General features: G+C 38.6%; 1 protein-coding gene across 14 annotated transcripts in view; it reads right to left on the bottom strand.

Annotated features, from left to right (window-relative positions):
* USP54 (ubiquitin specific peptidase 54) overlaps nucleotides 1-25,099 on the bottom strand; it is a 131,311-nt gene that overhangs the window by 49,455 nt on the left and 56,757 nt on the right. For 13 of the 14 annotated variants that reach the window (XR_012326592.1, XR_004522539.2, XM_033842043.2 and 10 more), the window contains 2 exons: nucleotides 22,977-23,817; nucleotides 12,353-12,445 (listed from right to left, as the gene is read on the bottom strand). Coding sequence is in view for 12 of the 14 variants with exons in the window: in XM_033842043.2 (XP_033697934.1) it covers nucleotides 12,353-12,445; nucleotides 22,977-23,123 (240 nt within the window). In the remaining 2 variants the exon portion in view is untranslated. Of the gene's footprint in view, nucleotides 1-12,352; nucleotides 12,446-13,717; nucleotides 14,454-22,976; nucleotides 23,818-25,099 lie in introns of those variants that run through there. The other variant, XM_033842040.2, reaches the window with a different exon arrangement.

The following is a 25,099-nucleotide window of genomic DNA, read 5'->3' as shown; positions in this document are numbered from 1 at the left end:
AGAGAGGCAGATTTCCCATGACCTAGATAACAAGGGTTTTAGCACAGAAAAAGAAAGACTTAAAGTCAGCGCTCTGACTGCGCCCATAGTGGATATGCAACAACAGATCTGGCTCTTGTGTTCAGTGGCATCATCTCCATGCTACTCTTTTTTTAACCTCTTAATTACGAACAGCTTTCTCCACACACACTGAGTATCTGAATGTATTCAGAATAGCCTCTGCCTGCATCTTCTTTATTTTCTTATTCAATATTTTAATTATTGTTACCGGTATTGCTCTGCCACTGTTAGGAAGAAGCAAGTGTATCAGGGATGACGCAGCCTGAGCCTGCCCAGCATGCATCTGTGAGCTGCAGCTCTGGAAGAAGCTGTAGCACAAAGCCCCTCTGTTAGGGCAGCACACTAACCCCTGTGTGTCCCTCTCACATGAGCACAAGGCAGGAATGGGCCGCCTCCTGTTCCCTTTTTCACCCTCCTCCCACCTTTCCCAGAGGGAGATCCTGTTCACACCAAAGAAAGCCAAGAACATTTAGTTCAGCAATAAGAACAGGTGGTAGCACCAATAAGGAACAAAAACTGGTATTCTTCCAATTGCTGAGTTCTATGGCAGAGAGGGAGAAAGGGCAGGAAGAACCAAAACCCAGGAATCATTTTCCCCTGTGGGGTCCCTGATGGTTTCACTTCAATAAAGAAAAAACCCACCTTTGAGGTTTCTCTCTGCCGTTCTTCACAGAGTGAAACCAAAGAGGTCTTCCTTTTCACTCTCAGGAAAAGGCAAATTACTTTTTGTTTGTTAACTATTTTCTTGGATGCAGTGCAAAAGCAACAAGACTAATGACTAAAAGCAGGTGCTTCCCCATCCATCTCTCTTGGATCAAGTAGCAAACAATTCTACCCACAGGAGCATATAATTATTTGGATTAGTAAAAACCATGTAAATAAGATAAAAGTGCCATAAAGACAGAAAGTCTTTGTGCTTTGTCATCTACAAATGCAGCTGTTGCTTAAGTTTTTCCTTTTTTTCCCCCTAAAACACAGACTTTGTCTTTAAGGAGGGAACAGCTGTCTATTTCTCTCTCAGAATTTCCTATCTTTGCATCAAAAAGAAGTCATGAGTAGAGAAGATACAGGTCAAGAAAAAGGGCTGTCACTAAATTTGATGCTTTATGGGCCCAAGGTCTTTGAAAAGTGCCCCAGTCAGCAGTTCAGCTCATCCCTGAGAGGTGTCCAGCAACACCTTCTACAAAGGCGTGACACATGTTATACACTACTACTAACTCAATTCTTAGAGTTTCTCTTCTTGATCTAAGCTTCCCAAATCTATCATTTTGGCTTTCATAACTATCCCTTTTTTTCCACACCTCCTGTAAATCATAGACCTAAATAAACCATAAACCTAGATGTGGCCAATCGAGTCTGTTTGTAAACACAACCCTTTGAAAGGAAAATAAAGGAGCTACTCCTTGAGAGTCACTGACCGCTGGAAAATAGAACTTTCACCCTAGATTTGTATGTTCAAAAGAATGTTGAACGTTTTCTTTCAAGAGGGGAAAGAATATTGAAATGTTTACCATTTTGGCATCCAAACCAGTAACACTGGATTTTTAACATTTTATTGCCAAAAAGTTCAAACAGGGCTTCCCTGGTGGCGCAGTGGTTGAGAGTCCGCCTGCCGATGCAGGGGACGCGGGTTTGTGCCCCGGTCCAGGAGGATCCCACATGCCGCGGAGCGGCTGGGCCCGTGAGCCATGGCCGCTGAGCCTGCACATCCGGAGCCTGTGCTCCGCAACGGGAGAGGCCACAGCAGTGAGAGGCCCGCGTACCGCAAAAAAAAAAAAAAAAAAAGTTTAAACATACAAGGGTAGACAAAATAGCACAATAAATTCCCATGTACCTATCATCCAACCTCAACCATTACTAACCTGTGGCCAATCTCATTTCATATATACCACCCACCCTCCTCCCAGATCATTTTGAAACAAATGCCAGACATTATTCATCTGTAAATATGTCAGGATATGCCTCTAAAAAATAAGAACCCTTTTGTTTAAAACATAACCATATAATAAACCCTTTCTCTAGTGTTCAGTGATTTTTTTGTGATATAACAGAATCAGTGATTACATCTCCCCTGACAAGTGTGAGCTGCAACTCCCAAGGTTTGTAGTCTATGAGCTGACCAAATATGTGTTCTTCAAATTAAAGTTGTTAAATATAACAACTTTAGTGACAATTCAGTGACAATTCTGAAGTGACATTTACGCAGTAAAAACGAAAGGAAAGGTACCTATGTAAAGTGATGGCTATGTTAATTAGCTTGTTGTAGTGATCATTTCACAATATACGTATATATCAAAACATCAAGTTGTGTGCCTTAAATCTCATAATTTTTATTTGTGAATTATACCGCAATAAAACTGAAAAAAACACTTAACCATAATACCACTACCACACTCAGAAAAAGGTATGCAGTCAGTTTAACAGAAATTCTTGCTCCAGGAAGAGAAAGCAGAGAACAGCTGGCCAGTTTTTCTCTTGAGATTCTTTAACCTTATGTCTTAAAATAGCTACCTTCTAGACTTCCTTATTAGAAAATTACCCACATATCCTATATCAGTCCGTTTAAATCAAATTCAGTTACCAATACCATATCTCCCCATGAGTTTAGGGCTTTATTTGTATTCAATTTATAACCCAATACCTTGGACTTACAGTGGTGAAGCAAAAGACCATCATAAACTTACCTTTCACACGCATTCCTGCTACCTATGCAAAAATGACACCCACATACACAAAGGCAGAGACACAGATAGAAACAACAAGACCTCAAGACAGTGGACAGACAGAGACAGGCCAAATTCACCAGGGAATAGTATTGCTTTTAGTGGGAAATCATAAACTAATATTGAGATTTATAAAAATGTAACAGTCATTCTGGAATTTTTGCCAAGATCAGAAATGTAGGACCTTAAAGATGACCAACAGTATTCAAATCAAATTTTAAGAATCAATATCAAAGCCACTTACCCCACAGGGGAAATAAAAAGGGGGACCCGTCTGGACATGAACAAAGATTTTGAGATTGTATAAGTTTCAGGTTCTGCCATAAACTCTGGAAAGAATCATGATGATCTGCTATATTTTTCCTTATAGTCATACCCCTCTATTTGAAATACCATGTAAAATTCTGAACTCCAGAATTTTTAAAAGGATAAGAGCCTGAGTTTTATACTATCCAAGTTATGTCAATGACTAAATTAGTCAAGAATATTTAGGTACAGGGCTTCCCTGGTGGCGCAGTGGTTAAGAATCTGCCTGCCAATGCAGGGGACAAGGGTTCAAGCCCTGGTCCAGGAAGATTCCACCTGATGCAGAGCAACTAAGCCTGGGTGCCACAACTACTGAGTCTGCACTCTAGAGCCCGCGAGCCATAACTACTGAAGCCTGCACGCCTAGAGCCCGTGCTCTGCAGCAAAAGAAGCCACCACAATGAGAAGCCCGCGCACCGCAACGAAGAGTAGCCCCAACTTGCTGCAACTAGAGAAAGCCCGCACACAGCAGCAAAGACTCATGGCAGCCAAAAATAAAATAAATTAATTTTAAAAAAAGAAGAATATTTAGGTACAGCCTAATACAACTTTAAGAAAGGTTAACCAGGGCTTCCCTGGTGGCGCAGTGGTTGAGAGTCCGCCTGCCGATGCAGGGGACACGGGTTCGTGCCCCGGTCTGGGAAGATCCCACATGCCGCGGAGCGGTTGGGCCCATGAGCCATGGCCGCTGAGTCTGCGTCTCCAGAGCCTGTGCTCCTCAACGGGAGAGGCCACAACAGTGAGAGGCCCGCGTACCACAAAAAAAAAAAAAAAAAGAAAGGTTAACCAAAAGACCACACAAATATGTTCATATCACATAGATAAGCATAACAGGAAGGAAGTTCAATTCAAATGGATAGGTGCATTAGACATAAGGACATACCTTCCTTATGTGAGGGCTATTTATTACTAGCTAAAATTTCCAGGTAACATACTAGAAATCTAATTTCCTGGCTTAAATAAATAGCCAGTCTAGGATAATGGGTTTACTCCTCTGATAGTGGCCATGACTATAGGACAATGAAGAACCTTCCATTCCTACAGTCTACAAAAAAATGACCAGACTAATTCCTTATACCACTTTACTCGATATGTTTATGCTTCAGTCCCCAGTAAAGGAATAGCTACATGGTACACAATAAAAAAATATCGAGAGATTTGTTCCCTGAACTCTCAAATTTCCCCTCAATTAACAAGTGAGCTATCAGCAGAACACAGACTTTCCTGCCCCTTCACAACAGTCTTACTGTTCTACAGGTACAGACTTACATTCCAGGACCCCTATATACAAAAACCTATTTCCTACCTACCTACCTCCATCACCACCACCATTCCCTGGCTTTTATTCCTTATACTGACATCCTTTAAAGAAAATCACTAATTGAGAAGGTTTGTTGGATTTAATCAATCAATGCAGCATTCTTCTTTGCCTATAACAAAAAACACTCTGTCCTACATCCTGGCACTGTAAAGCCTCTAGTACAATCCCTGGAAGGAGAACAAAATCTTTGTGGCATACTAAGTACAGAGGACGGATTTCCTCCTCTGGACAGAGATAAATAAATAAACCAATACCAAAGTCAAGTCATACCCTGGGGGCCAGGGTGTAAGGAGCAGACTCAATATGAATAATAAATCAGAGCTCTGGGCTATAGGCATGACAACAGTTTAGGTCAGGAAAAATCTTTCAGTAATACTAGGTGGGAATAAATTTGGTATTTTAGAAGGGACAGGGTAATTAGCACACAAATTTCTCTTTTTTTTTTATAAATTTATGTTTTCATTTATTTATTTTTGGCTGTGCTAGGTCTTCGCTGCTGCGCAAGGGCTTTCTCTAGTTGCACGGTGAGCAGGGGCCACTCTCCATTGCGGTGTACGGGCCTCTCACTGCGGTGGCCTCTCCTGCTGCAGAGCATGGGCTCTAGGCACGCGGGCTTCAATAGTTGTGGTGCACGGGCCCAGATGCTCCGCGGCATGTGGGATCCTCCCGGACCAGGGCCCGAACCGGTGTCCCCTGCATTGGCAGGCAGACTCTTAACCACTGCGCCACCAGGGAAGTCCCCCACAAATCTCTTCTATTTGCTAAGTCAGAGTTGAAATGCATTGCGGTTCAAAGTAAGCAGAAAGACAAACTAACACAAATTCTTCATTAATAATTTGCATGCAAGATTTTGAGACTGTAATTACTTTAGGGACTTAGTGTCAAGTAACACAGAAAAAAAAAAAACAGTATATTTTACAGGACCAAAAGAAACGGATTATCATAAACATTGTGTACAAACCACCAAAAAGTACTGGATGCAACATATACTATGGTACCAATGAAGATCACTAGGCACAGGACTACTGGCAGACGTTCATAGAGCAGAAGAAAAAAACAAAAATATTGAAGAAGACATGATCCAAAAGGTATTCACATAAGGCCAGTAGTAAATGCATTTTAAGTAAACAACTGCAGAGAGAGCACGGACACATATCTTTCAGCCAGACTTGGAAGGGCAAATCCTTCATCCAAACATCAGATTAAGGGAAAGTTAGCTAGCTTCTGACTCATCAAGGAACATGTTTGTGTTTCTTTTTGTACTTAATAGTAGGTTCTAGAGATAAGCAATTATGCTCTAACATAAATAATTCTGACTTTATAAAGAACTGGCAAGTTTTGCAGAGTACTTCAAATTCAGGAAGTTTGGAATCTCTTGTTTTAAAAAAAATCTAAGAAATAAGAATTTTACAAATCAAACAGCATTAAAGAATGCAAACAGGTCATGAAGTATCAGCAAAAAGGAATTCTTATTAGCCTCATCAAATATTCCTCCTTTTTAAATAGGAGGCAGAGAAAAAAATATATAATTACACCCATAGAGAAAAAAATATATAGAATACACCCACACTGGGACACCACAAAGTTAACATGTAACTTAACGGCAGGATACCAGATAACTGCTCTGCAGACAGAATCCCAGACTTTGACTTCTTACGTCAGCAGATCTTTCCCACCATCAACCCCCCTTCCTGCCTCCCTCCTCCCCTCCCCCACATCTCTCCCTTCCCTTACTAAATGAGGCATGAAGGCCTAGATTAGTAGACTTAGTAAAAAAAGTATGAGACCAAAAGTCACAATATGAAAATCTCTATTAAACAGGACAAGAGTGAGAGAGAATATAAAAGACAGAAAGAAAAAGAAAAGGAAAAGGCAATACCCTAAACTCCATAACTAAAATACCAAGAAGTACTAAAAGACTATATGAACCCAGAAAAGTTGTGTTTATATTATGGTCCAGGCACTGTGAGGAACACCAAAAGAGAAGAAAAGCTGGGCCACCTTCCCAAAAACCCATTCAGCCATGCTAAACACTGTTAAAATCAATTACGGATGTAGATATAGTATTTTTAAAACTTCGTGAAGAAGATAAATTTCTGAAAGGCAGATGTGGTTTGGCTTAAAAGGGATGTGTTATTGTTCTGTTTATTGTTATTATTTTTGTTATTATTTTGGGTGCCAAGGGATGCAGGCAAAGTGAATGACATCTGTCTGCAATGCAATGTCTAAGAGGCAGGCATAGTAAGTATACCATCTGCTATCATAGATGAAATGGAGTGCCTGGGGAAGGAGAGGAAGGGAAAAGGAAGTGTGAAATTAGTTTTTTAAATGTCCATAATCCTGCTTTTCTAAGTGATTTAAGAGACAACTGGGAGCCACTTCAAGATTATAAGAAGGTAGTAACTTCAAAATAGCACTCCAGGGTAGTCTTAGGTTAGAACAAATGAAATAGGAAGATACTAGAGATGGAAAGGCAATTAAGGGCCTGAAAAAAAGAAGTACTCTTTTTACTAAAACGGTGGGCAAAAAGACCTATTACTAGAAATATTATAGACCAGAGAAGAGGCATAAAGAGAAATGATAATTCCTGTGGTGGAATTCAGGCTATTTTCAGTTTTCCTCTTTACACTTTAGTATACTTTCCAGAATGATTGCAGTATTTTTCTATATTTATAATAAAAATCATCATTCAAATAAAGAACAAACATGATGTGTATACACAGCCAAAGAATAATAAATAAATGCCCATGTGCCTGCCACACAATTTAAGAATGGAAAAATTGAGTTTGAGTATCCACAAATGATTATATCCTACCCATTCCACCTTCCAGAGGTAACCATTATCCTGAATTTTGTGAAAATCATTCCTTTTTTCTCTACAATTTTATCATATGTATGTATCCCGGAACAATATGTTATTTATTCTGCCTGTTTTGGATTTGTATATAAATGGAATCATAGTTTAGCAGTCTTCTGTGACTTGCTTTTTTCATTCAATATACAAATCTTCCTTGATTTATGATGGGGTTACATCCCAATAAACCCACTGTAAATTGAAAACATGCCTAACTTATCTTCTGAACATCATAGCCTAGCCTAGCCTACCTTAAACTTGCTCAGAACATTTACATTAGCCTACAGTTGGGCAAAATCATCTAATACAAAGCCTACTTCATTATAAAGTGTTGAATATCTGATCGAATTTATTGAATACCGTACGGAAAGTTAAAACCAGAACGTTTGTATGGGTACAGAATGGTTATAAGTGTATCGGTTGTTTAACGTCATGATTGTGTGGCTGACTGGGAGCTGAGGCGTGCTACAGCTGCCTAGCATCACAAGAAAGTATCATACCATATATATCACTAGCCCAAGAAAAGATCAAAATGCAAAGTAAGGTTTCTACTGAATGCATATCGCTTTCACATCATCATAAAGTCAAAAAATCGTTAAGTCAGACCATCGTAAGTTGATGGCTGTCTATAATGCTTGTGTGATTAACTCAAAATGATACATGTAGCTGCAGGCTATCCATTTTCACAACTATATAGAAGTGAAATAAACTACTACTCTAGGAATAAACCATAATTTTTTAATCGATTATATTAGAGTTGGAATGGGTTGTTTCATTTTTCTGTAATCACAAAAAAAATGCTACCTTAAACATCCCCAAACATATCTTCTGGTATGTATGTACAAGGAAGTTTCTTACAATGAATATCCAGGAGTAGAATTACTGAGTAGTAGGGTACCTGCTACTTCAATTTTATTTGACAAATGTAATGACAAACTGGTTTCCTAAATAGTGGTATCAATTTATATTCCAACCAAAAATTTATGTAAATTCTCATTATTCTACCTTGTAGGTAACAATTTTATCTGACTTTTAAATTTCTACTAATCTGAAGGGTATGGTTTAATCTACATTTCTTACATTACTAAAGAGGGTAAGCCTATTTCATATGCTTAAATATCAATTGGGTTTCCCATTCCGAGAAATGCCTGTTTATGTGTTTTGTCCATTTTCCTGTTGACTCATTTTATTATTTACTTATTCTTCATGAGAATTCTTCTCTGGAGTTCTATGTTGGATACCAGTCCTCTGTTGATTATATATATTGCAGATATTTTCTCCCAATTTGTAGCCTTGTATATTTATTGTCTTTATGGAGTCTTCTGATGAACAGAAGTTCTTGAATTTTCTATAGTAAAACGTATCAAGTTTTTTAACTTTGCATTTTTCATGTCTTATTTATTAAATCCTCTCTATCTCTTAGGCCATGATATTCTCTCATAGTTTCTTCTAAAATGAAGTATATTGTCTTTCACATTTTCCTCCTTAATTCATCTGAAATTCTTACTTTTGGTATAACATGAAGTAGGGATCTAATTTCCTTTTTGTCTATACAAATAAAGAGTTATCTAAGCACGTTTATTGGAAAGTCTAAGAGTATAATTTTCAAATTAAGTGCACAATAATTAAAAGAATGCAAACAATGCCATCTAAAACAAAGTATGTGCAAATTAGAGCCTAATTATTTAACATTTATTTAGCACTGAGAGATTGAAAAGCACTTTAGGGAAAAAAAAAAATCAAATTTTTAATCTTCCAATACAGCAAAAGAGGCAGTGAAGGAAAAGAAATCTAATGGATAGATCAGGCAATGATGTGATGAGGAAAGCATCAGAATTTCAACACATCCTCAGCTTATAAAAAGACCCAAAACACAGCCTTTGATCCACTAAGCCCATTTACCTATCCATCATAAGCAACTGCTTCTCTGAAAAACTCCCAAGATACAACCTCAGCCCCTTTAGCTTGAAAAACAACTTCCTTTCTGTAACTGGCTATTTCAGAAGGTGTCCCATAAGGTCTGGTGATTGGTTTCCTTTATCTTTCTGACTTATATAATTATATTGATTTATATTAAAGTAACAATTTGTCCCTGTGGAAAATGAAACATAGCAAGATTATGACAGCCAATTCTCCAGAGTCCCATCTGGGTCAGTGAAGAATATGGCACAGTCCTGACTAATCAAAGGCATGTCAGAGGGTCATGTAATTTCCGTCATCCCTTCTTGTTACAGATAGGAGTTTCCAGTTTCAGGAGATTGTTCTACCAGGGATTTCTCCAGTATTCAGATCTCTAGCAAGTAACTTGCCTTGTTTTTTTGGTTTTAATGCCATGAACCAGACTCCCCTTGGACTTGCTAACCAAAGGACCACTATGTTTCTTGTTTATCTAAAGTTAGATACTTAATGCCAATGTACCTTTCAGAAAAATCAAGCCGAATGCTCTTTTGGATGGACTTCTGTCTGAATGGGCATAGTCAGAAATGTTACAACTGTAAAATATCTGGTTTTATTAAAATTTCATATTTAAACTCCCCAATTAACCAATAATTTTTTAAAACATCTTTATTGGAGTATAATTGCTTTACAATGTTGTGTTAGTTCCTGCTGTATAACACAGTGAATCAGCTATATATAGACATATATCCCCATATACCCTCCATCTTGCGTCTCCCTCCCATCCCCCCATCCCACCCCTCTAGGTAGTCACAAAGCACCGAGCTGATCTCCCTGTGCTATGCGGCTGCTTCCCACTAGCTATCTACTAGCTATCTATTTTACATTTGGTAGTGTATACATGTCCATGCTACTCTCTCACTTCGTCCCAGTTTACCCTTCCCCTTCCCCATGTCCTCAAGTCCATTCTCTACATCCGCGTCTTTATTCCCGCCCTGCCCCTAGGTTCTTCAGAACCATGTTTTTTTTTTAGATTCCATATATATGTGTTAGCATACAGTATTTGCTTTTCTCTTTCTGACTTACTTCACTCTGTGTGACAGACTCTAGGTCCAAACACCTCACTACAAATAACTCAATTTCGTTTCTTTTTTTTTTTTTTTGCGGTACGCGGGCCTCTCACTGTTGTGGCCTCTCCCGTTACGGAGCACAGGCTCCGACACGCAGGCTCAGTGGCCATGGCTCACTGGCCTAGCCACTCCGCGGCATGTCGGATCTTCCCAGACCAGGGCACGAACCCGTGTCCCTGCATCGGCAGGCAGACTCTCAACCACTGTGCCACCAGGGAAGCCCAATTTCGTTTCTTTTTATGGCTGAGTAATATTCCATTGTATATATGTGCCACATCTTCTTTATCCATTCATCTGTTGATGGACACTTAGGTTGCTTCCATGTCCTGGCTACTGTAAATAGAGCTGCAATGAACATTGTGGTACATGACTCTTTTTTAATTATTAACCAATAATTTATATTCTATATTTTGCTAAAAGTTATAATGGTTCCAAACAAAGGGTGGAAAAAAAAAAGATATTTGTGACCCTAGTGGCAAAAAGTTCAGAAGACTCAGTTATCTCTTTCCAGAAATATCTGCCTACCATGGACTAAAACTTCAAACTGATGTTGGTCAAAAAACTGTTTTGAGTCAGTTGTTGCAAATTTAACTGTGAAATTCTCCTGGATTTTTTGGTCACAATTCCTGCTCTCAGGTATAAAAGCAACTAAATTAATAATGATCACAACCAAGCATCCCTGTGACAAACCAAGAATTCAGACTTCATCAGACTGAAAAATGACTCTAGAAGCTTACTCAGAACTTAGGCATACTCATCCAGCCATAAATAACCCATTGTATATCAGGACCAAGAAAACAGCAAGGATAAGTGTTGGAAAAGTAATAGAGAATGGGCCCTTCCACATCCTAGTTCTTTCTCTTTAGCAACTTACCTAAAGAGAACTCTCTCACATTAGGGCATTTTATTTGTCTCTAAATGAATCCTCAGTTTCATTTTATTCAGAAATGGAAAACTCGGAGTCAGATAATGGGGTACACAACTGATATAAAGAACCTATTGATTATTACATGTGATAATAGGAAATATTAGGGAATGGGAAAATGGGAAAATTTTAGTACTGGATTTTCTTTTTGTTGTTATTGTTGTTGTTGTTGTTGTTGTTGTTGTTTGTTTTTGGTGGTACGCGGGCCTCTCACTGCTGTGGCCTCTCCCGTTGCAGAGCACAGGCTCCGGACGCGTAGGCTCAGTGGCCATGGCTCACGGGCACAGCCGTTCCGCAGCATGTGGGATCCTCCCGGACCAGGGCACGAACCCGTGTCCCCTGCATCGACAGGCGGATTGTCAACCACTGCACCACCAAGGAAGCCCTGGATTTTCTTTTTTTAATAAATTTTTTTCTTTTTATTTTTGGCTGTGTTGGGTCTTCGTTGCTGCACGCGGGTTTTCTCTAGTTATGGCGAGCGGAGGCTACTGTTCATTGCGGTGCGCAGGCTTCTCATTGCGGTGGCTTCTCTTGTTGCGGAGCACAGGATCTAGGAGCACAGGCTTCAGTAGTTGTGGCACACGGGCTCAGTAGTTGTGGCTCGGGGGCTCTAGAGCGTAGTCTCAGTAGTTGTGGCACACGGATTTAGTCACTCCGTGGCATGTAGGATCTTCCCAGACCAGGGCTCGAACTCATGTCTCCTGCACTGGCAGGCAGACCCTCAACCACTGTGCCTCCAGGGAAGCCCCCTGGCTTTTCTTAATAGAAAGAGTTTGTTGCTAAATTTAGCTTTAATAGACAATAGTTAATTCCATGAAAAACAGTTGGTTGTTTATTCTTTCAAAACGAAAATTTAGTGTTAGCTTTTCGGATAAATACTCAAAGTCTAAGCAAGTTTGAATAGTATCCAATCACATTAAATAGAGTTGTAAGGGCAAAAGGTTCAGAGAAACAGAATACCTAAACCAAGTAGTAGTTCTTTGAAACAAGCAAAACTAATCATACTTATCCTTTGTACTAAACCACATGCAAATAATGCAGTAACAAATTCTTTAGCATCAACCTGAATAACCAAACCACCTTAATATTGATCATTAACCTAATGACAGTGAGAAGAAACAAATTTGAAGTATTTACCTTGAGAGCACAAAAGATGCAGGAATCTCCCATGCATTTGTGAGTTGTAAGCTGCCTAAAGCTACGTCTGAAGATGTCCAAGTGCCATAAAACCTGATGAAAAGGGAAAATACTTCATTACTCTACGAAAAAACCCCATTTAATTTCAAATTCAAGAAGTCAAGCAAACATAGGTAGACAATAGACATTGTTACTCCCAAGAGAAAAGCTCATTCTAGTGTATTTAAAAAAAGGTCAAAAACGGTGAGGTATCCAACCAGAGGGATAGGTGACCATATTCTGGAAAACACACTAATTCGAACATAAAGTAGGTCACACAGAGAAAATATGATACTAGATACATCAAATGTGATCCTAAAGAGGGAAGTTATGGGTTAAAAACTGCGGAATAAGGATTTATTTCAATGGTCCACACAGGAAAACCATGAATATTTTAAAACTTATTTAGAAGCTTGAATGGTAGTGTGGAATTTTGTCTTTGTTAGATTTCTCAATTTTTGGACCTTTCTGAGAGAGGTGTGACCTCCTTAAGTCAACAGAATAAAAAAAATAATGGTGATATCAACAGTAATAAATCGGTTCATAGGGGGCAGAGTCAAGATGGCATACTAAGAGGACGCGGAATTCACGTCTCTGCACAACTAGGGTACCTACCAGGCACCGGTGGGGGACCACGGACACCTAAGGGGACAGGAGGAACCCCCAGCAACCAGGTAGGATGTGGGGCATTGGGGGAAGTGAAGGGGGAAGAGAAGTGGAGAAGGGAGGGGACTGGCATCCCTGAGGGGCGGCTGGGGGAAGGGATCCCATGCCTGAAGGGGGAAACTGGGTGAGCACTGGGAGGGCAGAGGATCAACAGGGATCGTGGCCAGGTTTCTCCTACCCACTTGGGACCCCGGAAGCCTGCTGAGATGCCAGGCCTGATCCTCTGCCCACTGAGGCCCCCTACAGCCGCACGGGCCTGCAGGAGTGGGAGGGAGGGAAGGGGGAGCAAAAGTAAAGGCTGGACCTCTGGGACTGGCAACCCTGAGTGGTGGCTGAGGGAGGGGAGGAGTTGGTACACCCAGCAGGGCCCACCCATGGTTAGGGGTCCATCAGCAGCAGAGGGGACCCTGAGGGAGACAATGGGGGAGGGGCACAAAGGAACGGAAGGGAACCAGGCCAGCACCTTCTCTGTCCACTTATGCACCAGGGGGTCTATTGGGCTCCCGGGCCTAATCCTCTGCCCTCAGAGCCTCCCTCCTGCCGTGCAGAACCCAAGCCCCGCCCCCACACCCCCACCAAAGGTCCCACCTCTACACTCAGAGACATCTTCCAACACGCTGGGCCTAAACCCCACCCATACACCCTCACTAAGGGCCCTACCTCCAAACTCCAGAACTCCACACTTCAGAGGCCCTCCTTTCCACGTGCAGCCTCTCTCCTTCCCGTGCAGGTCTAAGCAGAGGCCCCGCCCCATGTTTAAACACTGCCCCATCGAGGCCCCACCCCCAAGGCCTTTTACGGCTGAGTGGGTTCTGGAGCCTAGGCCCTGCCCCACACCCAAATGTCACTCCCCAACTCACCTATATCCTGCCCCACCCTAAACTCCACCCCTGCTAAGTTCCACCACCACCTAAACTCCGCCCCCATAGCCAAGGCTTTTCTTTTTTTCCTTTCTTTCTTTTTTCCTCTTTCAGATTGGGGTTCTGTTTCACCTTGTTGATTCACTGTTGTTGATGCTTTTATATTTTTATTTTCCTAATAAATCTTTTACTTTTTCTAATTTTACTATATTCTTTATACTTTGTTATTATTCTCTCCTTTTGGCTTGTTCACCCCACCCCTTTTTTTTCTTCTTTTTTCTGTTGTGGTTTTATTTTACCTTGTTGCAGTTGTTTAAATTATAGTTTTATTTTTCCTAACATTTTTTATCTTTCTAATTTAATTTTGTTTTTTACACTTTGATATTCTACTGCTCCTTTCTTTCTTTCCTTCCTTTTCTTTTTCTTTTTTTTACCACACCACGAAGCTTGCAGGATCTTGGTTCCCAGGCCGGTGACAGGTCAGGCCCGACTTCCTGTGATGGGAGCTCCGAGTCCAAACCGCTGGACTAACAGAGAACCTCAGACCCCAGTGAATATTAATCAGAGTGAGGCCTCCTGGAGGTCCTAATCACAGCACCAAGACCCAGCTCTAATCCAACTGCCTGCAAACTCCAGTGCTGGATGTCTCAGGCCAAACAACCAGTAAGACAGGAACATAGCGCCACCCATCAAAAAAAAAAATCAAAGGACAAAAATATATGTTACAAACAATGGAGCAAGGTAAAAACTTACAAGACCAAATAAATGAAGATGAAATAGGCAACCTACCTGAAAAAGGATTCAGAGTAATGATAGTAAAGATAATCCAAAATCTTGGAAACAGGATGAAGAAAATACAAGAAACATTTAACAAGGATCTAGAAGAACTAAAGAGCAAACAAACAGTGATGAAAAACACAATGACTGAAATTAAATTACTCTAGAAGGAATCAATAGCAGAATAACTGAGGCAGAAGTATGGATAAGTGACCTGGAAGATAAAATGGTGAAAATAACTGCCAGGGAGTAGAATAAAGAAACAAGAATGAAAAGAATTGAGGACAGTCTCAGACATCTCTGGGACAACATTAAATGCACCAACATTTGAATTATAGGGGTCCCAGAAGAAGAAGAGAAAAAGAAAGGGTCTGAGAAAATATTTGAAAAGATTATAGTTGAAAACTTCCCTAACACGGGAAAGGAAATAGTCAATCAAGTCCAGGAAGCACAAAGAGTACCATATAGAATAAACCCAAAGAGAAACACGCAGAGACACATATTAATCAAACTGTCAAAAATTAAATACAAAGAAAAAATATTAAAAGCAGCAAGGGAAAAACAACAAATAACATACAAGGGAATCCCCATAAGTTTAACATCTGATCTTTTAGCAGAAACTCTGCAAGCCAGAAGGGAGTGGCAGGACACGTTTAAACTGATGAAAGGGAAAAACCTACAACCAATATTATTCTACCCAGCAAGGATCTCATTCAGATTTGATGGAGAAATTAAAACCTTTACAGATAAGCAAAAGTAAGAGAATTCAGCACCACCAAACCAGCGTTACAACAAATGCTAAAGGAACTTCTCTAGGCAGGAAACACGAGAGAAGGAAAAGGCCTACAAAAACAAACACAAAACGGTTAAGAAAATGGTAATAGGAACATACATACTGATAATTACCTTAAATGTAAATGGATTAAATGCCGAAACCAAAAGACATAGAAGGGCTGAATGGATACAAAAACAAGACCCGTATATATGCTGTCTACAAGAGACCCACTTCAGACCTAGGTACACATACAGACTGAAAGTGAGGGGATGGAAAAAGATAATCCATGCAAATTGAAATCAAAAGAAAGCTGGAGTAGCAATTCTCATGAGACAAAATAGACTTCAAAATAAAGACTTACAAGAGACAAAGAAGGACACTACATAATGATCAAGGGATCAATCCAAGAAGAAGATATAACAATTGTAAATATTTATGCACCCAACATAGCAGCACCTCAATACAAAAGGCAAATGCTAACAGCCATAAAAGGGGAAATCGACAGTAACACAATACTAGGGGACCTTAACACCCCACTTTCACCAATGGACAGATGATCCAAAATGAAAATAAATAAGGAAACACAAGCTTTAAATGACACATTAAACAAGATGAACTTAATTGATATTTATAGAACATTCCATCCAAAAACAACAGAATACACTTTCTTCTCAAGTGCTCATGGAACATTCTCCAGGATAGACCATATCTTGGGTCACAAATCCAGCCTAGATAAATTTAAGAAAATTGAAATTGTATCAAGTATCTTTTTCAACCACAACGCTACAAGACTAGATATCAATTACAGGAAAAAAACTAAAAAACACAAACACATGGAGGCTAAACAATATGCTACTAAATAACCAAAAGATCACTGAAGAAATCAAAGAGGAAATCAAAAAATACCTAGAAACAAGTGACAATGAAAACACGACAACCCAAAAGCTATGGGATGCAGCAAAAGCAGTTCTAAAGGGGAAGTTTATAGCAATACAATCCTACCTCAAGAAAAAAGAAAAATCTCAAATAAACAACCTAAGCTTATACCTAAAGCAATTAGAGAAAGAGGAACAAAAAACCCCAAAGTTAGCAGAAGGAAAGAAATCATAAAGATCAGATCAGAAATAAATGAAAAAGAAATGAAGGAAGCAATAGTAAAGATCAGTAAAACTAAAAGCTGGTTCTTTGAGAAGATAAACAAAATTAATAAACCATTAGCCAGACTCATCAAGAAAAAAAGGGAGAAGACTCAAACCAACAGAATTAGAAATGAAAAAGGAGAAGCAACAACTGACACTGCAGAAATACAAAAGATCATGAGAGATTACTACAAACAACTATATGACAATAAAATGGACAACCCAGAAGAAATGGACAAATTCTTAGAAAAGCATAACCTTCTGAGACTGACCCAGGAAGAAATAGAAAATATAAACAGACCTATCACAAGCACTGAAATTGAAACGGTAATTAAAAATCGTCCAACAAACAAAAACCCACGTCCAGATGGCTTCACAGGCGAATTCTATCAAACATTCACCTATACTTCTCAAACTCTTCCAAAATATAGCAGAGGGAGGAACATTCCCAAACTCATTCTATGAGGCCACCATCACCCTGATACCAAAACCAGACAAAGATGTCACTAAAAAAGAAAACTACAGGCCAGTATCTCTGATGAACATAGATGCAAAAAGCCTCAACAAAATACTGACAAACAGAATCCAACAGCATATTAAAAGGATCATACACCATGATCCAGTGGGGTTTATCCCAGGAATGCAAGGATTCTTCAATATATGCAAATCAATCAATGTGATACACCATATTAACAATTTGAAGGAGAAAAACCATATGATCATCTCTGTAGATGCAGAAAAAGCTTTTGACAAAATTCAACACCGATTTATGATAAAAACTCTCCAGAAAGTAGGCATAGAGAGAACTTACCTCAACATAATAAAGGCCATATATGACAAACCCACAACCAACATCGTTCTCAATGGTGAAAAACTAAAACCATTTCTTCTAAGATCAGGAACAAGACAAGGTTGCCCACTCTCACCAGTATTATTCAACATAGTTTTGGAAGTTTTAGCCACAGCAATTAGAGAAGAAAAAGAAATAAAAGGAATCCAAATGGGAAAAGAAGAAGTAAGCTGTCACTAAGCTGTTTGCAGATGACATGATACTATACATAGAGAATCCTAAAGATGCTACCAGAAAACTATTAGAGCTAATCAATGAATTTGGTAGAGTAGCAGGATACAAAATTAATGCACTGAAGTCACTTGCATTCCTATACACTAATGATGAAAAATCTGAAAGAGAAATTAAGGAAACACTCCCATTTACCATTGCAACAAAAAGAATAAAATACCTAGGAATAAACCTACCTAAGGAGGCAAAAGACCTGTATGCAGAAAACTATAAGACACTGATGAAAGAAATTAAAGACGATACAAACAGATGGAGAGATATACCATGTTCTTGGATTGGAAGAATCAACATAGTGAAAATGACTATACTACCCAAAGCAATCTACAGATTTGATGCAATCCCTATCAAACTACCAATGGTATTTGCCACAGAACTAGAACAAAAAATTGCACAATTTGTGTGGAAACACAAAAGACCCTGAATAGACAAAGCAATCTTGAGAAAGAAAAACGGAGCTGGAGGAATCAGGCTTCTGAACTTCAGACTATGCTACAAAGCTACAGTAATCAAGACAGTATGGTACTGGCACAGAAACAGAAATATAGATCAATGGAACAGGATAGAAAGCCCAGAGATAAACCCATGCACATATGGTCACCTTATCTTTGATAAAGGAGGCAAGAATATACAATGGAGAAAAGACAGCCTCTTCAATAAGTGGTGCTGGGAAAACTGGACAGCTACATGTAAAAGAATGAAATTAGAACACTCCCTTAAACCAAACACAAAAATAAACTCAAAATGGATTAAAGACCTAAATGTAAGGCCAGACACTATCAAACTCTTAGAGGAAAACATAGGCAGAACATTCTATGACATAAATCACAGCAAGATCCTTTTTGACTCACCTCCTAGAGAAACGGAAATAGAAACAAAAATAAACAAATGGGACCTAATGAAACTTAAAAGCTTTTGCACAGCAAAGGAAACCATAAAAAAGAAGAAAAGACAACCCTCAGAATGGGAGAAAATATTTGCAAACGAAGCAACCGACAAAGGATTAATCTCCAAAATATACAAGCAGCTCATGCAGCTCAATATCAAAAAAACAAACAACCCAATCCAAAAATGGGCAGAAGACCTAAATAGACATTTCTCCAAATAAGATATACAGATTGCCAACAAACACATGAAAAGATGCTCAACATCACTAATCATTAGAGAAATGCAAATCAAAACTGCAATGAGGTATCGTCAGAATGGCCATCATCAAAAAATCTGCAAACAATAAATGCTGGAGGGGGTGAGGAGAAAAGGAAGCCCTCTTGCACTGTTGGTGGGAACGTAAATTGATATAGCCACTATGGAGAACGCTATGAAGGTTCCTTAAAAAACTAAAAATAGAACTACCATATGACTCAGCAATCCCACTACTGGGCATATACCCTGAAAACCATAATTTAAAAAGAGTCATGTACCACAATGTTCAGTGCACCACTATTTACAATAGCCAGGACATGGAAGTAACCTAAGTGTCCATCGACAGATGAATGGATAAAGAAGATGTGTCACATATATACAATGGAATATTACTCAGCCATGAAAAGAAACGAAATTGAGTTATTTGTAGAGAGGTGGATGGACCTAGAGTCTGTCATACAGAGTGAAATAAGTCAGAAAGAGAAAAACAAATACTGTATGCTAACACATATATATGGAATCTATTAAAAAAATTGGTTCCGACGAACCTAGGGGCAGGACAGGAATAAAGACACAGACATAGAGAATGGACTTGAGGACACATGGACGGGGAAGGGTAAGCTGGGATGAAGTGAGAGTAACACTGACATATATAGACTACCAAATGTAAAATAGATAGCTAGTGGGAAGCATCTGCCTAGCACAGGGAGATTAGCTTGGTGCTTTGCGACCACCTAGAGGGGCGGGATAAGAAGGGTGGGAGGCAGACGCAAGAGGGAGGGGATATGGGGATATACGTATGCATATAACTGATTCACTCTGTTATACAGCAGAAACTAACACACATTGTAAAGCAATTATACTCCAATAAAGATGTTAAAAAGAAAATCTGTTCATAGTTTGTAACCTTGATACAATGTGATGAGAACAACATTTTACTTCTATGGTATTCCTCTCAAAAACCCATAACGCCAATCTAATCATGAGAAGCATATCAGACAAACTGCAATAGTGGGACATCCTACAAAATACTTGACTAGTACCCTTCAAAATTGTCAAAATCATCAAAAACAAGGAAATTGTGTGAAACTGTCACAGCCAAGAGGCGCCTAAGGAGACAGGACAAGTAAATGTAAATGTAGTATCCTGGATGGGATCCTGGAATACAAAAAGACACTTCATAAAAAAACTCACGAAATCTGAGTAAACTATGAGTTCAGTTGAAAGAGAAATGGTGTAATATATAGCATAAATGCCTTAGGAAGCTCCTCTTATCTGGAAAACATTTAAATAGCACCATATATGAAAAGGCACTACTTTTGGAGCACCAGATTATAGCACACCTCCGAGGCTTCTTCATACTTTGGTGTCTATAGATATATATTTCCAAAAGTTCTTTGAAACACGTTACACTTCCAAATAAGCAATGCCTTTTTATAATAAATGTAATGGGTTCAATACATCTGTGGTGAACACAGCTTTCATACCAAAAGTTAGAATATTAGCTCATTGAAACAATTACTTTCAGCTTGTAACATGATTATAACAGGCACTCCAAAACTATCAATGTCTTCCAAGTATAAATATAAAAATAGGTATGTGTGTGTAAGTTATATGTTCTATATGGCACTGGAAATTAGAACAGAAATTTGTAAATATTATTGCTTAGACTGACAATAAAAATAGAACATATAGAAAAAAACAGAATTATAAAAACAGGACTATGGCCTGATAGGAGCTAAACACACACACATCTATATCAACACCTTTTTTTACCTTCCTCTAAATTACAAAAGTATTATTAGTTTATGCAAAGTGACTCAAAAAGCTAATACGTGGGGGGAAAATAGCCTAACCAAACACCCACACCCACCCCCGCCCCTGCTGCAACTGCATACAATTTGTGGTAGTAATTAGTGAAGGTACTTACACTCTTTCTTTAGTTTGACAGCATAGAATTTTTGACTCTTGACAGCATAGAATTTTTTAATGTTTTCAAATAAAAATTTGAAAACAGAGTATGGAAGTTTCATTACATAAATAATCTTGACAATGAAACTTTGTCATTTGCAACATGGATGGACTTGGAGGTTATTATGCTAAGTGAAATAAATCAGAGAGAGAAAGACAAATACTGTATGATATCACTTATATGTGGAATCTAAACAATAAAATAAACTAGTGAATACAACAAAAAAGAAACAGACTCACAGATATAGAGAACAATCTAGTGGCTACCAGTGAGGAGAGGGAAGGTGGGGGGCAAGATAGGGGTAGGAGATTAAGAGGTACAAATTATTCTGTATAAAATAAGTAAGCTACAAGGATATACCATACAACACAGGGAATACAGTCAATATTTTATAATAACTATAAATGGAGTATAACCTTTAAAAATTGTGAATCTCTATGTTGTACACCTGTAACCTATATAATATTGTACATCAACTTTACCTCAATTTTTTTTTAAAGACATTTTTAATACTACTGAGAAGACTAAACATGGACTGGGTATTAGATAATATTAATAATTTTAGCTAAACTTTTTAGGTGTGATAAAGTCTTTAAGATTATGGTTTTTTTCATGTCCTTATGTACTAGAGAAATACACTGAAGTATTTAAAGATCACATAATGCTTGGGAGTAGCTTAAAATAATTCAGCAAAAAAAGGGGGCCAGTGAATGAACTAAGACTGGTAAATATTAATCATTGTTGAGCCTGGTTGATGTGTACATGAAGATTCATAATACAAAATAAATAAGTAAATAAATAAATAAGCTTGACAAGATCCTTGTACTACAAATGAGGAAATTAAAATACTATTACCTGTACAAGGTCACAAGGCTAGTCTAAAGAAAGGCTAAAACTAGAACCCAGGTCTCCTAAGTCCAGTGCTTTTTATATCAAATATGTTGTCTTGTCTTTTTTTTGGGGGGGGGTATAATTGCTTTACAATGGTGTGTTAGTTTCTGCTTTATAACGAAGTGAATCAGTTATACATATACATATGTTCCCAATTGTCTTGTCTTTTTTTCTCTCATAACGACTTATTTTCTCATACATCTGAGGTGTAAAGCTAATATTTTACCCAAGCATAATTATCTTGGGTGGCAAATTTCATTTACTTTTACTGTGAAGAGGAGAAAAAAGGGGAAAGCAATCACTTGAAAGTTAGACCAAGGGGGATGAACCGAACACGCTATGGCCCTGATTGGGCAGGGCAGGCAGACAGACAGGAAGCTTTGGGATTCTGAGACAGCTAAAGTGGCAAGCAAGACAAAAAGGGAAAATTTAGAGTAGATAATCACCTTAGAGGAATTTATTTTCTACCAGCTCTGTGCAAGCATATCTGACCAGACACTGCAGGAGAGCTCAGAGGAAGGAGATGAAGAAGTAGACAAAGACTGGACCCCGATCAGAACGTGTGCTAAGAGCCTGAATATTATGAGACAAGAATAATATACCTGATTCATTTAAATTAAGTTCAAAAACAGGCAAAACTAATCTATGGTTGGTGGTTACCCTTCAATAGTGTTCACCCTTGGGGAGTGGTTAGTGACTGGAAGAGAGCACAAGGGAGTCTTCTGGAAGCTGGAAATCAGCTCTTTGTTAATCTGGGTGCTGTTTACATGGTTGTGATCAGTTTTGAAAGCTGAATTGTATAATTATGATACATGCATTTTCCTGTATGTATATTATACATCAATAAAAAGTAAAAAAGAATAACATACCTGAGAATCTTTCACTTGTGGAAAGAATTTTGCTTTCTATACTAGAGGAAAGCAACTAGGGTGATGGAAAATGGAAATGGAAAAAAAGGAAACAGTAGAGACTGTTCAGGAAAAAAGTCAATAAACAAGCAGTAAGATCATCTAGTCCATGTACCTCCCTTTAGACAGCTAAGTAGTAGTAGTTACAGTTATTATTTCTACTATCATTATTACTCTCCTCTTTTACAAATGAGGTAATTGAGACTCAAAGAGATAAAGTGACTTGCCTACGATCACAGAGATTAACTTAAAAAATGATCTTAGGCTGCTGACCTCAAACAGAGACTATCAAGTATTAGATTTAAAAGAGTAATCAGAAATACAGCATCAGCAAGTGAAAGTCAAAGTTCACCAAAAAGAAAGAAATTACCCTTACCTGCAAGGCACTGTTGAGGAAGCAGCTGTTTTGTCCTGGCTCATTGCTGAGGCCTTTGCTGGGGGCTATGGAGGTTGAGCTTCGAGGAGCAAACATCCCTTGGACACTACCACGGCCCCCTGAAAAATAATTTCTCTTCCAAGACATTATTGTTCACATTTAGCCTGAAAACACAGAGGAAGTTTTGTATCTTTTGGGGAGGGAGTTTCTGTCTGCTGAAGTCCTTAATATAAAGAGAATCCAGAATTTTTAACAAATTTATGTTGAAAGATTTTAAATTGACAACATTTCAAACATCATATATGCAGCTCAAGAAACTCAGGTATCCTTAGATCCACATGACAGAGCTGTCCTCTACTTGCTCCAAGCAATGCCCAAAATGTAACATGGCACAGGATTAATTCAAACAGAGAAATCCTTCCTTCGATTTTTCTTGAACTGCCTCCATAAAACCCTGGTGAAGTGGCTGTACTCCTCAACTCCAACAGAATCCAGGATCAGGGTAGGATGTGTTCTTTAGGCTTGTTTATAATGCTTCTTGTGGATTGAAGAATTTTCCAACTGGAAGGAGAGGCAGACGGATAAGCAAGAATCCAACGCAACCCTCCTCGCCTTCTATTGCCTCGTCCCATCATCCTCTGAAGTAAAAACCCAAGTTCTAAGCAACTGACATAGATTCCACAAAGCTAAGAAGCTTGTCTGAAATAAATGGAGTTTCTGTTGTTGTTGTTCTGCTGCTGTTTTTTAATATGCCCCCAACATTTTCTAGTATTCCATCCAGAACTTCAGAAAGTCTCTTCTCTTTTCCTCTGTGACTAGACTAGCCAGCTGTGCCAGAGAGCTTTAAAGAAAGAAAAAAAAAACAATCAAAAGCTTGCGTCATTTAATGACTCTACTAGCTTTGTGCGCTTCTGCCAAGATCAGCGTTGCCTCACCTCTCACTAAAACTTGAAACCGAGACAAACAATGCTCACCACCCCACCCCTGCAAAGAAATCCTAACAACAACAAAAAGGAGAAACACTCAAACCAAAGAGGTGGGAAGAAAAAGGTGTGTGCAGCTTTAGTCTCATAGGAGCCTCCTCCCAAATTTTCTAGGAGGAGAAGAAAGTTGACCTGGACAAAAATAAGAACTGAATGCAAACTTTCCAAAATCAGGCTAAGAAAAAAGTTACCAAGTAAACACACACCAAACTAGAAATTGAAACAGTTTGTTTTGGATGTTGTGAGTACAGAAAATTTTCAAGGTATTTTAAATGCTCATGGCTATAAAAGCCTATTTAAAGGTGGGAGGGTCATGTCATCAGTCTAGGCTCTGAGTAAAGATGTCCCATCCCAGAGAAACCCTCATGGTGAGTAAACCGTATGTCCTTAACATCCAGTCCAAAAGAACTAAATCTTCTTCTGACCTGTTTGTTTGTATGTTACATTTTTTGCCAGAGGATCAGAGAGATAATTTGGGTTACAAATCACTTAATCCTCAGATTATATCCAAGGCATTCACAATCAGAGGCCATCCATTGACCAACATTAATTTTCAACTAATTAAAATGCCAGTGAGGCAACAAGGGAAAATTTCCTTGGAAGGAAATGCTTCTAATATTCACCTTTAAGTTTTCCTGTAAGGCTGCCAGGTCCACAGAAGGAAAAAATTAAGAATGTTAAATATTAAATTTGGTTTCTAACAGTTTCCCAAGCTTCTCCCTTCCTTCCCACCATCGTATGGATGACCTAAAAAAGCAAAAATGCTATATAACATCTTAATCATTCTTGGTTCACCTAGCACTATCCATAGTGTGTTCAGTGGAAAAGCTGAGGCACAGGAACATTAAACGGTTGCACAGACTGTTCTTTCCCTTCTCTAAATTCCCAGACTATTTATAATCTACAGGTCACAGTTAAAGTATTAGATTATACATTATAGTGTCATATTATTCTGTATTTGTTTTTATTAATCTCTATTTGTTTTATATGGTGTCAGTCATATATCCTGACTATGACTGTATGAAATGAAATACTAACTAGTGTCAGACATGTGCTAAACAATACCGATATTCTTTATTTTATCTTCATAACAGCCCTATCATGTAGGTATTAATAGTTCCGTTTCACAGAAGAGTAAAG

This window comes from Tursiops truncatus, chromosome 16, assembly GCF_011762595.2.
Source record: "Tursiops truncatus isolate mTurTru1 chromosome 16, mTurTru1.mat.Y, whole genome shotgun sequence".
Taxonomy (NCBI): Eukaryota; Metazoa; Chordata; class Mammalia; order Artiodactyla; family Delphinidae; genus Tursiops; species Tursiops truncatus.
This window is presented reverse-complemented; position numbering and strand designations above follow the sequence as displayed.